At 46.5% G+C, this 15,000-nt stretch overlaps 2 protein-coding genes across 12 annotated transcripts in view; both read right to left on the reverse strand.

Annotated features, from left to right (window-relative positions):
• The window catches only part of unc-13, a 1,383,522-nt gene that overhangs the window by 721,849 nt on the left and 646,673 nt on the right, over positions 1–15,000 (reverse strand). The gene's annotated exons all lie outside the window — the stretch shown is intronic.
• Positions 10,534–12,995, reverse strand: LOC138853717 (uncharacterized). Its single transcript, XM_070091954.1, has one exon. The coding sequence runs from the start codon at positions 12,401–12,403 to the stop codon at positions 11,135–11,137; it is 1,269 nt and encodes a 422-aa protein (XP_069948055.1). The 5' UTR covers positions 12,404–12,995; the 3' UTR covers positions 10,534–11,134.

The raw sequence follows: 15,000 nt of genomic DNA on the forward strand, positions 1-15,000 counted from the left end.
GTGCACTGTGTCCAGCACTTGGTGGTGTGCCCCACCTCTCCGTCTTTCTGGAGTCCCTTCTGTCTCCTCTGTGAACACTTCTTTGAATCTCTTGTTGAGTTCTTCACATACTTCACGGTCATTTCTTGTTGTCTCTCCTCCTTCCTTCCTTAGCCTGATTACCTGGTCCTTGACTGTTGTTTTCCTCCTGATGTGGCTGTACAACAGTTTCGGGTCAGATTTGGCTTTCGCTGCTATGTCATTTTCATATTGTCTTTGGGCCTCCCTTCTTATCTGTGCATATTCGTTTCTGGCTCTACGACTGTTCTCCTTATTCTCCTGGGTCCTTTGCCTTCTATATTTCTTCCATTCCCTAGCACACTTGGTTTTTGCCTCCCTGCACCTTTGGGTAAACCATGGGCTCATCCTGGCTTTTTCATTATTCCTGTTACCCTTGGGTACAAACCTCTCCTCAGCCTCCTTGCATTTTGTTGCTACATATTCCATCATCTCATTAACTGGCTTCCCTGCCAGTTCTCTGTCCCACTGAACCCCGTTCAGGTAGTTCCTCATTCCTGTGTAGTCCCCTTTCTTGTAGTTTGGCTTCACTCGTCCTGGCCTTCCTGCTTCTCCCTCCACTTGTAGCTCTACTGTGTATTCGAAGCTTAAAACCACATTTTCACTGGCCCCAAGGGGTCTTTCATATGTGATGTCCTCGATATCTGCACTACTCAAGGTGAATACTAAGTCCAGCCTTGCTGGTTCATCCTCTCCTCTCTCTCTTGTAGTGTCCCTTACGTGTTGGCACATGAAGTTTTCCAGTACCACCTCCATCATCTTAGCCCTCCATGTATCTTGGCCCCCATGCGGGTCCAAGTTCTCCCAATCGATCTCCTTGTGGTTAAAGTCGCCCATGATCAGGAGCTTTGCCCTGCATGCATGAGCTCTTCTGGCCACTCTAGCCAGTGTGTCAACCATTGCTCTATTGCTCTCGTCGTACTCTTGCCTTGGCCTCCTGCTGTTCTGTGGTGGGTTATACATCACTGCTATTACCACCTTAGGACCTCCAGAGTGAAGTGTTCCCGCTATGTAATCACTTTCTTCTCCGCTGTCTCCTCTCTCCAGCTCGTCAAAATTCCAGCGATTTTTGATCAGCAATGCCACTCCTCCACCCCCCCTGTTCCCTCTGTCTTTCCTCAGGATTTGGTATCCCGTTGGAAAGATGGCATCTGTTATCATACCTGTAAGCTTGGTTTCTGTGAGAGCTATGATGTCCGGTGATGCTTCTTTGACTCTTTCATGCCACTCCTCCCACTTATTTGTTATTCCATCAGCGTTTGTGTACCATACCTTCAGTTTCCTTTCCAACACTGTGGTTTGGGGGGCCTGTGAGGGTGGGAGACCTGGTGGCATACTGTGGGATTCTATAGCTCGGTGTTGGGTGGAGGCTGTGGGTATGGATTGTAGTGTGTGTTGGGATGGTGTGATAGGTTGTATGGTTCTGAGAATAGTTGTGTGTGTGCTTGCCCTTGCTGTCCTGTTCTGCTCTGACTGACCTCTGCTGGTTCCATCCTTGTCTCTTTTCCTAGCTCCTTTCGCTTTTTTGTCCTCTCCCTCAGCTGCTGTCGTTCTGATTTTGTTCTGTCTCTGTCTAGGAACACCCTCTTGTACTCTTCCGAGTATTTCAATCGTGGTTTCTCTTGGAGGATCCTGTTCTGCACTGTTTCCGTCCTGAGAATCATCTTGATTGGTCGGTTTCTCCCCTTCGAGTACCCCCCTATTCTCTGAAAATTTACAATCTCGTCCATCTCTTCACCTATTTCCGTGATGATTTTCTCAATCTCCTTTCTTTCTTCCTGCTGCCTTTCAGTGTGTGTCCTTTCCTCTCTCTCCTGAAGCCTATGATTTTTTCAGTGGCTCTTGATAGCCTGGTTGTGCCTCAGCATTCGACCTATCACCCTCTCCATCTGCAACCAGCTGTTCTTCCCTTTCACTCCTTGGTCCTCCTTGGCAGGCTGATATGACCTTAGCATAATTCATAATTCCTTCCTTCCTGTTCGGCCTCGCAGCTTCATATGCTGTGTCTTCTCTGGTCACTGCCCCTGTAACTCGCTTCAGCCTATTTATCTCAACTTCTAGGACCCTTATCTTGGCAACTGCAGTTTCGACTTGTGCCTCCCAATTCTTTGTCTCCTTCTCCAACCTCTTTTCCAATTTCACAGAGAGCTCTTTCTCCATTTTTTCAGAAAGCTCTCCTAATTTTCTCTCCCACATTTGTTCCATCCTTTTCCACTGCTCCTCCATCCACTCCTCCCTACCAGAACCATTCTCATCTGATCCTTGGTTCCTGCGAGTCCCCACCATTTTTTGAGAGAAGAGAGAAGGGAAAGGTAGAAGGAGAGAGAGAGAGGGGAAGAGTGAGAAGGGAAAGGGGGAGAGTGAGTGTGAGAGGGGGAAAGAGAGAGAAGGGAAGGGAAGGAGAGGGGGAGAGTGAGAAGGGAAAAATGGAGAAGAGATGGAGAAAGAGAGCGAGTGACGTAGTAGTAGTGGTAGTAACAGTAGTAGTAGTGGTGGTAGTAACAGTAGTAGTGGTGGTAGTAAAAGTAGTAGTGGTGGTAATAACAGTAATAGTAGTAGTGGTAGTAACAGTAGTAGTAGTGGTGGTAGTAACAGTAGTAGTAGTAGTGGTGGTAGTAACAGTAGTAGTAGTAGTAGTGGTGGTATTAACAGTAGTAGTAGTAGTGGTGGTAGTAACAGTAGTAGTGGTGGTAGTAACAGTAGTAGTAGTGGTAGTAACAGTAGTAGTAGTGGTAGTAACAGCAGTAGTAGTGGTAGTAACAGTATTAGTAGTGGTGGTAGTGACGTAGTAGTAGTGGTAGTAACAGTACTAGTAGTGGTGGTAGTAACAGTAGTAGTAGTGGTGGTAGTAACAGGAGTAGTAGTAGTGGTGGTAGTAACAGGAGTAGTGGTGGTAGTAAAAGTAGTAGTAGTGGTGGTAGTAACAGTAGTAGTAGTGGTGGTAGTAACAGTAGTAGTAGTGGTGGTAGTAACAGTATTAGTAGTGGTGGTAGTGACGTAGTAGTAGTGGTAGTAACAGTAGTAGTAGTGGTGGTAGTTACAGTAGTAGTAGTGGTGGTAGTAAAAGTAGTAGTGGTGGTAGTAACAGTAATAGTAGTAGTGGTAGTAACAGTAGTAGTAGTGGTGGTAGTAACAGTAGTAGTGGTGGTAGTAAAAGTAGTAGTAGTGGTTGTAGTAACAACAGCAGTAGTAGTGGTAGTAACAGTAGTAGTAGTAGTGGTAGTAACAGTAGTAGTAGTGGTGGCAGTAACTAGTAGTGGTAGTAACAGTAGTAGTAGTAGTGGTAGTAACAGTAGTAGTAGTGGTAGTAACAATAGTAGTAGTGGTAGTAACAGTAGTAGTAGTGGTGGTAGTAACAGTAGTAGTAGTGGTAGTAACAGTAGTAGTAGTGTTGATAGTAACAGCAGTAGTAGTAGTAGTGGTAGTAACAGTAGTAGTGGTGGTAGTAAAAGTAGTAGTAGTGGTTGTAGTAACAACAGCAGTAGTAGTGGTAGTAAAAGTAGTAGTAGTAGTGGTAGTAACAGTAGTAGTAGTAGTGGTAGTAACAGTAGTAGTAGTGGTAGTAACAGTAGTAGTAGTGGTAGTAACAGTAGTAGTAGTGGTAGTAACAGTAGTAGTGGTAGTAACAGTAGTAGTAGTGGTAGTAACAGTAGTAGTAGTGGTAGTAGTAGTAGTAGTGGTGGTAGTAACAGTAGTAGTAGTAGTGGTAGTAACAGTAGTAGTAGTGGTGGTAGTAACAATAGTAGTAGTAGTAGTAGTGGTAGTAACAGTAGTAGTAGTGGTGGCAGTAACCGTAGTAGTAGTAGTAGTGGTAGTAACAGTAGTAGTAGTGTTGATAGTAACAGCAGTAGTAGTAGTAGTGGTAGTAACAGTAGTAGTGGTGGTAGTAAAAGTAGTAGTAGTGGTTGTAGTAACAACAGCAGTAGTAGTAGTGGTAGTAACAGTAGTAGTAGTAGTGGTAGTAACAGTAGTAGTAGTGGTAGTAACAATAGTAGTAGTAGTAGTGGTAGTAACAGTAGTAGTAGTGGTAGTAACAGTAGTAGTAGTAGTGGTAGTAGTAGTAGTAGTGGTGGTAGTAACAGTAGTAGTAGTGGTAGTAACAGTAGTAGTAGTAGTGGTGGTAGTAACAGTAGTAGTAGTGGTAGTAACAGTAGCAGTAGTAGTGGTAGTAACAGTATAGTAGTAGTGGTAGTAACAGTATAGTAGTAGTGGTAGTAACAGTATAGTAGTAGTGGTAGTAACAGTATAGTAGTAGTGGTAGTAACAGTATAGTAGTAGTGGTAGTAACAGTATAGTAGTAGTGGTAGTAACAGTATAGTAGTAGTGGTGGTAGTAACAGTAGTAGTAGTGGTAGTAGTAGTGGTGGTGGTAGTGGCAAAAGTAATATTAGTAAAGTATTAATAGTAGTAGGAGAAGCAATAATACTAGTAGCAGTATTACTAGCAGCAACAGGGACTAGCAGTGGCAGTAATAGTCGTGCTGTTTGACACTATCAAAATTTGTCTCAAAATTCCTTTTCTCCTGTTAAATTTCCTAACCCCCCCTTAACCCCCCTAACATCACTGCCAACCCCCTAACATCAGTTGGCTGACATCATCAACAGCTGACACTGGTTCCACAGGTGTTAACGGTCCACCTGGACCGTTAACACCTGTATGCTACTTCCGTAAATATCTGTCAACTTGTGCCCGATTACACACACACACACACACACACACACACACACACACACACACACACACACACACACACACACACACACACACACACACACAGACCAGTTCCATCACTTCATGTTACATTTATGAAAAATATTCACAAGAAAAGCATAACGATTTACTAAGTGAATCTTGAATTTTAATTATCGTTCAACTGCTCTAGAGACTGAGTGCCGCCATGGACGTAACATTCGGGAAAATCTGAACTAAGCTGTTACCAGCATAAATGTTGGTGGCAAATATGATATTCTGTGACAGTTGTGGCTTGATAATGGTCCGGGGAGGACCGAAACGTTGTCTAAAATTTCCTCTTGTAAGTGTGGGTTGTTTGTGAAATGTTCCAGCGTGCGGCCAGCAGTAACAGCCTGGTCGATCAGGCCCTGATCCACCGCGAGGTCTGGTCATGGACCGGATCGCGGGGGCGTTGACCCCCGGAATACCCTCCGGGTATTGTTTTGTGATTCAATATTCGAAGCGATTTGAAGTGCAAGATCAGGTCGGTTGGTAGCGCACTAAGCTCACACACTAAGGTCCGTGGCTCGATCCCCGGTACGGATGGAAGCATTTGAGCGTATTTCCTTAAGACACCTGCTGTCCCTATTCACTAGCAGTAAGTACGTACCTGGGTGCTAGCAGACTGGTGTGGGTCGCATCCTGGGAACAAAATTAACCTAATTTGCCCGAAATGTTCTGAATAACAAGGGACTTTCTATACAGTATGTCAATAATGTCAGCTATCGTCTGTGTAAGTTGAATTATATACTTGCAGGAATTATTATTATTATTATTATTATTATTATTAACAAGGTGGTGTAACATCAGTGGTGCGGCCTCTGCCTCCAGTCAACCGTGTGGGTCCCGGTGAGAGAGAACTCGTAAAATCATTTACTGATAAGACTCCCACGGACCAAAAACTCTTCCCACGGATACCCAGATTTTCACCCCACTCGATCCCGTATTTCCCGGTAAGCGAGGCCTAAAAACCCCGTTCTGTGATCTGTTTGCGCTCGTTACGATTTCGTGAGTCCCGTATTTCACTAGATTCCCGGATTTCCGTTATACTGCAGAGCGATTTTCTTCTGTACACACAAAAAAACCTCTGGAATATAACTGCTTCGACGGACTGAGAGGTGCATAACGCAATAAAAAATAATTTTTACCACATATCTTACATTTTTCAGGCATAACAAGGGTCAATCGTGTTCGTTTCCTCATACGTGAACTCAACCAGATTGACCGGCCGAGCCTCAGATAAACAAAACTTGCAGCGGACTCTCGTAATTAACACGAGAAATATCCCTTACCTCGAGAGTTCTTGTTCTGGTAACACGGGAAATATCCCTTACCTAGAGAGTTCTTGTTCTGGTAACACGGGAAATATCCCTTACCTAGAGAGTTCTTGTTCTGGTAACACGGGAAATATACCTCCTGTAGAGAGTTATTGTTCTGGTAACACGGGAAACATCCCTCACCTAGAGAGTTCTTGTTCTGGTAACACGGGAAATATATCTCCCTTAGAGAGTTATTGTTCTGGTAACACGGGAAATATCCCTCGCCTAGAGTGTTCTTGTTCTGGTAACACGGGAAATATCCCTCACATAGAGAGTTCTTGTTCTGCTAACACGAGAAATATCCCTCGCCTAGAGTGTTCTTGTTCTGGTAACACGAGAAATATCCTTCGCCTAGAGTGTTCTTGTTCTGGTAACACGGGAAATATCCCTCACATAGAGAGTTCTTGTTCTGGTAACACGGGAAATATCCCTCACATAGAGAGTTCTTGTTCTGGTAACACGAGAAATATACCTCTTGCTCCGGGGTTCTGTTGGACGACAGTCACAAGAGCATGGTACAGTTACAAGAGCATGGTACAGTCACAAGAGCATGGTACAGTTACAAAAGCATGGTACAGTTACAAGAGCATGGTACAGTTACAAGAACATGGTACAGTTACAAGAGCATGGTACAGTTACAAGAACATGGTACAGTCACAAGAGCATGGTACAGTCACAAGAGCATGGTACAGTCACAAGAGCATGGTACAGTTACAAGAGCATGGTACAGTCACAAGAGCATGGTACAGTCACAAGAGCATGGTACAGTTACAAGAGCATGGTACAGTCACAAGAGCATGGTACAGTCACAAGAGCATGGTACAGTCACAAGAGCATGGTACAGTCACAAGAGCATGGTACAGTCACAAGAGCATGGTACAGTCACAAGAGCATGGTACAGTCACAAGAGCATGGTACAGTCACAAGAGCATGGTACAGTCACAAGAGCATGGTACAGTCACAAGAGCATGGTACAGTTACAAGAGCATGGTACAGTCACAAGAGCATGGTACAGTCACAAGAGCATGGTACAGTCACAAGAGCATGGTACAGTCACAAGAGCATGGTACAGTCACAAGAGCATGGTAGTCACAAGAGCATGGTACAGTCACAAGAGCATGGTACAGTCACAAGAGCATGGTACAGTTACAAGAGCATGGTACAGTTACAAGAGCATGGTACAGTCACAATAGCATGGTACAGTCACAAGAGCATGGTACAGTCACAAGAGCATGGTACAGTCACAAGAGCATGGTACAGTCACAAGAGCATGGTACAGTCACAAGAGCATGGTAGTCACAAGAGCATGGTGGTCACAAGAGCATGGTACAGTCACAAGAGCATGGTACAGTCACAAGAGCATGGTACAACATACTGCTCTGCTACAGATGTAAGCGTGAAGAACAACGATGACTTCGGTTTAGTATTTCTGTAAGTCTCTGTCATGCAAAATAGTTAAAAGTTGCTGACGGTGTACACACACTCTCAACCTGGGTGATTAAAGCCTATCCTTCCAGGGATTAAATCTAACAATTCCATTCCACAAGCGCTGTATGATCCTTAAGGATTTAACGCTTCCCCGTGAGTGTAACAGTATTGTATAAGGGTGAACCAACATGCTGGTCGAGACTTCGCAAATGCCGCAGTCACGAGTACACACCTCGCCTCCGGTTCGAAATTCACTCATCGGTATATACTACTTGAGAGAAACGTAGCATAAAAACCTGCTTTCCCCCACCATAAAGTGTATTTTAAATTATCAACATCGCCGATTTCTTGAAAAGTCCGTCAAAAGCATTGAAGTAGATTAGGTAAGGCTCGTCAGGAAACAGGTCAAGTTATTTTTCCTAACACGGGTCTTAGTCTTATGATGACCTGCAGCTGGAGAGTTTGGTCATCTGACGGAGGCCTTGCACTAGCTTACCCGTCCACCCCTTTAAAAATTACATTTTTTTTCTGAAGCAGGTGCTGAACGCGAATAATTCATATAATCAAATGAGAATCTCGCCAATACAACGGAAATAAACTGTATGACGTATCGGTTGCCAAACTGTATTTACAATAAGACACACACGTGCAATATCTGGATATTTTTACTATAGACGTTTCACCGTCCAGTGGTTATATCAGTACAAATTCAAGGACTTATGTAGAACACAGTAGAAATATATACTACAAGAAATGAGGCAATCAGTCCCTCAGTCTTGTAGTTGGTGAAGAGCACCGTGGTCTTGAAGAGTGTGAAGTCCAGGCATGAAGAATGGAGCTTATATAAGAGCCATTCTTCATGCCAACTTCAAGACTGAGGGACTCATTACCTCATCTTTTGTATATAGTTCTACTGTCTTCCAATTAAGTCCTTGAATTTGTATTAATAAAGCCACTGGATGACGAAACGTCTACAATATACACACGTTTCTAATTCTTCATCTTCTCGGTATTGTACAAACACACACACACACACACACACACACACACACACACACACACATCAAACAGATGCCACTCAAACACAATGTTTTTCTCTCTTTACTTAACTTTGGTCGAGACTTTGAAGAAATCTTCTTCGTTCCATGAAAGTTTTCGCTAAAAAAATTCCGTCGCTTGAAAATAGTCAACGATGTTCACTTACACTAGTTTAATTTTATTAACATCATTATTTATGTGTATACATTATACACACTATTTATGTGTATACATTATACACACTACTTATGTGTATACATTATACACATTATATATCTGTGTATACATTATACACATTATTTATCTGTGTATACATTATATACATTTGTGTATACATTATACACATTATTTATGTGTATACATTATACACATTATGTGTATACATTATACACATTATATATGTGTGTATACATTATACACATTATATATGTGTATACATTATACACATCATTTATGTGTATACATTATACACATTATTTATCTGTGTATACATTATACACATTATTTATCTGTGTATACATTATACACATTATTTATCTGTGTATACATTATACACATTATTTATCTGTGTATACATTATACACATCATTTATCTGTGTATACATTATACACATTATTTATGTGTATACATTATACACACTAGTTATGTGTATACATTATACACATCATTTATCTGTGTATACATTATACACATTATTTATCTGTGTATACATTATATACTGATAGCATACTTTAATTTGTATTTTAGAGATGACTATTTTTTTTATTAGCGTACAGGTGAGATGCAGCCTCAGTGATCCTCTTGACTTCAACAGGATTAAAACCTAACTAGTGTAAATTACTCACAGATAAGCTACGTGTTGTCAGATCCTCGTAATTAATGAAGACGAGGCGTAATGTTGCAGCTGAAAAACCCGAGGATGTCAGAGCACGTTTTTATGGCGCAAACCATTAAATACATACATACATGCACACACAATCACATGTGCACACAGGGAGAGAGTGGACCTAGTAGGGATCAAAGAGGAGGGGTCAGGAGCTGTGAATCGACCCCCTGTAGCCACAAGTAGGTGAGTACACACACACACACACACACACACCAGGCAGGACTTCAAAGAGACCTGGACAGACTGGACACCTGGTCCAGCAAATGGCTTCTCGAATTTAATCCTGCCAAATGCAAAGTCATGAAGATAGGGGAAGGGCACAGAAGACCACAGACAGAGTATAGGCTAGGTGGCCAAAGACTGCAAACCTCACTCAAGGAGAAAGATCTTGGGGTGAGTATAACACCGAGCATGTCTCCGGAAGCACACATCAATCAGATAACTGCTGCAGCATATGGGCGCCTGGCAAACCTGGGAACAGCATTCCGATACCTTAGTAAGGAATCATTCAAGACACTGTACACCGTGTATGTCAGGCCCATACTGGAGTATGCAGCACCTGTTTGGAACCCGCACTTGATAAAGCACGTCAAGAAACTAGAGAAAGTACAAAGGTTTGCGACAAGGTTAGTTCCAGAGCTAAGGGGAATGTCATATGAAGAAAGATTAAGGGAAATCGGCCTGACCACACTGGAGGACAGGAGGGTCAGGGGAGACATGATAACGACATATAAAATACTGCGTGGAATAGACAAGGTGGACAAAGACAGGATGTTCCAGGGAGGGGACACAGAAACAAGAGGCCACAATTGGAAGTTGAAGACACAAATGAGTCAGAGAGATAGTAGGAAGTATTTCTTCAGTCATAGAGTTGTAAGGCAGTGGAATAGCCTAGAAAATGACGTAGTGGAGGCAGGAACCATACACAGTTTTAAGACGAGGTTTGATAAAGCTCATGGAGCGGGGAGAGAGAGGGCCTAGTAGCAACCGGTGAAGAGGCGGGGCCAGGAGCTAGGACTCGACCCCTGCAGCCACAAATAGGTGAGTACAAATAGGTGAGTACACACACACACACACACACACACAGGGAGAGAGTGGACCTAGTAGCGATCCAAGAAGGGGCAAGAAGATGTGATTCGACCCCCTGCAACCACAAATAGGTGAGTACAAACACCAGTCATGGACATCTGAATCCCCCAGAAGAGGGATTACAGCAAAGTCTCGGTATATATACACACCTTAAGTCGTATATCTTCGTATATACCCCAGTGGCTACACTGGTAAAGACTTTTACATGGGTAATAAAGTCACTTGGATGAATAACTAGTGGCTAGTTTCCTACCACGTCTTTATTAATATTAAATTATTATTATTGCTATATTCACTGGGAAGCACTAAATCCTGAGGGGAGGTCCTAAAGTACCAGGAAAATAGCGAGGTAACTTAGTCAGATCTGATCCAAGGAGGAAGGGGGGTAAACTCCGCTTCTTTGCATCATGTGTAATTCATGTTAAGCGCTAAACCCATGTGGGTCATTCAGTGCAAGACGTGGTGGAGGCTCGATCCTCCGTCTGCTGAGTGCGAGACAGACGCACTTCCTATTTGAATTCACCTAGAACGTTTACATCAAGGGACTTCCACAAGCAAGTAAGCAAGCATCCCGCGCATGAAGGATTCACCTTAAGGAGAGAGAGAGAGAGAGAGAGAGAGAGAGAGAGAGAGAGAGAGATAGATAGAATGATCTTACCACGAAGAGTGAGGACTCCTTGCTGCACCGCTGATGCTGGTCATGGATGAGATACGCCAGCATCTGTGTCCTCTCAGCCATGCTCATCTTCTTGCTGCTTCTGTGGTTCACCCGCGGGTGTCTCAGCACAAGACTTGAGTTCCTTTCATCCTTGGCGTCCTTATGGAGGTCCTCAGACGGTGCCGGAGAACACTGCAGCTGCGAGCTGGTCCTCATATAGGACTGCTCCCCGGGGCCCGGGTCGTACTGAAGCTGAGGATCGTCGGCTCTGGCGCCCTCCCGAGGTGGTGTGGTAGATTGACGTTGCTGAAGGTGAGACGGAGGCTCCACCGCGATGGTCACCTTGTGTTCCAGGTAGCGAGGCTTCATGTTGGGTGAAAGGTTGTAACCTCTCACAGGTGTCACAGCTTCTTCGCCTGTCTTGCCACTCCCTCCTGCTCTGACACACCTGCGACTCTCAGGAGAGCTCACAGCTGCTCCTACCCTTTCCCGCCCGTTCAGTTCATTCACTTGCATCGTTTCTTTCAAATTAACACCAGCGTCATCTGTAATTCCTGAACTGCTGTCCGATTCGTCAACACTAAGAGTGAAGGTACAGCTCTGGGTGGAGTCTTGGTGACTGTAGCACGAGCGATGGGAACTCTGCAGACTGTAGCTGGCCTTGGAGAGGGTTGTTTTGATGTGTTGGGGGGCGGTCTGGTGTCCTGTGATGGTAGCGGGGCCAGGAGACGTGGTGCGGGGAAGCAGAGACTCTGCACTCTTACGTTCACTGACGTTGACCATGGAAAGAGTGATGGGAGAACAGGTGCGGGGTGACCAATTACCACCTGTAGGGCGAAACTCCCCGGAATTCATGAGATCACCGATACTGCCGCCCACGGAGAGTCCAGCCCTTCCTCCCTGGCTCCCCAAATAACTGGACTGCGATGACTGGTCAGACATGCTCTGCCTGGCTAGGTCATTCTCCGGCACCAGTTGTCGGGTGATGCGTTCAACCGAAAAAGAAGAAATGTCGGAGACGCTAAGACTTTTGCGCCGGTTGAGACTGTTTTTGTCAGCTGTGGAAGGAGCCTTCCGCTGCTTTTCCTTGGCGTGCCCTCGGTGTCTGAGGGCGGCCAGCGACGCCCCCAACGGGAACTTAATGCCTCTCATCAAGGACCCGTGATCACCTGATCCACCTCTCAATTCTCCAGACATTTTGTCAACCTGACCTATGACTTATTCCACAAATACTAAGGTTTGTCTCATTTATTAGTTTTTTATATGGCTAGAAATCCTCTTATATTCTTTCTAATGTTCTACATTATTTGTAATCAAACCCTGAGAAATTTTAGGCTTTTAATTCTGTGTGAGCAAAAACAATATATATGGTGATAAGTAATGAGTGACGACGTGGCCATGATAGACGCAACACAAACCTAACACCACCTTCACACGGAGACCTCACAGTGTTCTGGTGATCTGGTCTCTTAACCCACCAACACATCTTAATAACCACTTAACGCACTTATTTAAGAAACAATGAGCACTGTAGTTGACCTACTGGTTCATACTAGGTACGTCCCTCACACCTAAATATACTATACGACATTAAAAAAGCCTGATTAAGTTACCTAAGGTAACGTAACACGAAGTTCCTCCATAACGTTTTTAGTCACGCGGGGCAAAACGTCGCACTGTCGACGTCTCGGGGACAAGAGCACTCAGACTTCATCCGAGGAGTTAAGGAAGCCTGGGTGATAAACAAGTTACTTGAAGGAAGCGAGAGAGAGTGTGTGTGAGAGGATGTAAGATGACTATCAACTACTGCAAGCTACTGGTACCTCTGTTCTCTCTCTCTCTCTCCACACTCCCTCACCCTCCACACTCACTCACCCTCCACACTCCCTCACCCTCCACACTCCCTCACCCTCCACACACTCCCTCACCCTCCACACTCACTCACCCTCCACACTCCCTCACCCTCCACACTCCCTCACCCTCCACACTCCCTCACCCTCCACACTCCCTCACCCTCCACACTCCCTCACCCTCCACACTCACTCACCCTCCACACTCCCTCACCCTCCACACTCCCTCACCCTCCACACTCCCTCACCCTCCACACAGTCCCTCACACTCCACACTCCCTCACCCTCCACACTCCCTCACCCTCCACACTCACTCACCCTCCACACTCCCTCACCCTCCACACTCCCTCACCCTCCACACTCCCTCACCCTCCACACACTCCCTCACCCTCCACACACACCCACACCCACCACACTCCCTCACCCTCCACACACTCCCTCACCCTCCACACTCCCTCACCCTCCACACTCCCTCACCCTCCACACACTCCCTCACCCTCCACACACTCCCTCACCCTCCACACTCACTCACCCTCCACACTCCCTCACCCTCCACACACTCCCTCACCCTCCACACACTCCCTCACCCTCCACACACTCCCTCACCATCCACACACTCCCTCACCCTCCACACTCCCTCACCCACCAAACACACCCTCACCCTCCACACTCCCTCACCCTCCACACACTCCCTCACCCTCCACACACTCCCTCACCCTCCACACTCCCTCACCCTCCACACACTCCCTCACCCTCCACACACTCCCTCACCCTCCACACACTCCCTCACCCTCCACACACTCCCTCACCATCCACACACTCCCTCACCCTCCACACACTCCCTCACCCTCCACACTCCCTCACCCTCCACACACTCCCTCACCCTCCACACACTCCCTCACCCTCCACACTCCCTCACCCTCCACACACTCCCTCACCCTCCACACACTCCCTCACCCTCCACACACACTCCCTCACCCTCCACACACTCCCTCACCATCCACACACTCCCTCACCCTCCACACACTCCCTCACCCTCCACACTCCCTCACCCTCCACACACTCCCTCACCCTCCACACACTCCCTCACCCTCCACACTCCCTCACCCTCCACACACTCCCTCACCCTCCACACACTCCCTCACCATCCACACACTCCCTCACCCTCCACACTCCCTCACCCTCCACACACTCCCTCACCCTCCACACTCCCGCACCCTCCACACACTCCCTCACCTCCACACACTCCCTCACCCTCCACACTCCCTCACTCTCCACACACTCCCTCTCACTCCACACACTCCCTCACCCTCCACACTCCCTCACCCTCCACACACTCCCTCACCCTCCACACACTCCCTCACCCTCCACACACACTCCCTCACCCTCCACATACTCCCTCCTCCTCAACACTCCCTCACCTTCCACACACTTCCTCACCCTCCACACACTCCCTCACCCTCCACACACTCCCTCACCCTCCACACACTCCCTCACCATCCACACACTCCCTCACCCTCCACACTCCCTTACCCTCCACACACTCCCTCACCCTCCACACACTCCCTCACCCTCCACACACTCCCTCACCATCCACACACTCCCTCACCCTCCACACTCCCTTACCCTCCACACACTCCCTCACCCTCCACACTCCCTCACCCTCCACACACTCCCTCACCCTCCACACACTCCCTCACCCTCCAAACACTCCCTCACCCTCCACACACTCCTTCACCCTCCATACACTCCCTCACCATCCACACTCCCTTACCCTCCACACACTCCCTCACCCTCCACACACTCCCTCACCCTCCACACACCCCCCCTCGCCCTCACACTCCCTCACCCTCCACACACTCCCTCACCCTCCACACTCACTCACCCTCCACACTCACCCTCCACACTCACTCACCCTCCACACTCCCTCACCCTCCACACTCA

This window comes from Cherax quadricarinatus, chromosome 38 (assembly GCF_038502225.1).
Source record: "Cherax quadricarinatus isolate ZL_2023a chromosome 38, ASM3850222v1, whole genome shotgun sequence".
NCBI classification, from domain to species: Eukaryota; Metazoa; Arthropoda; class Malacostraca; order Decapoda; family Parastacidae; genus Cherax; species Cherax quadricarinatus.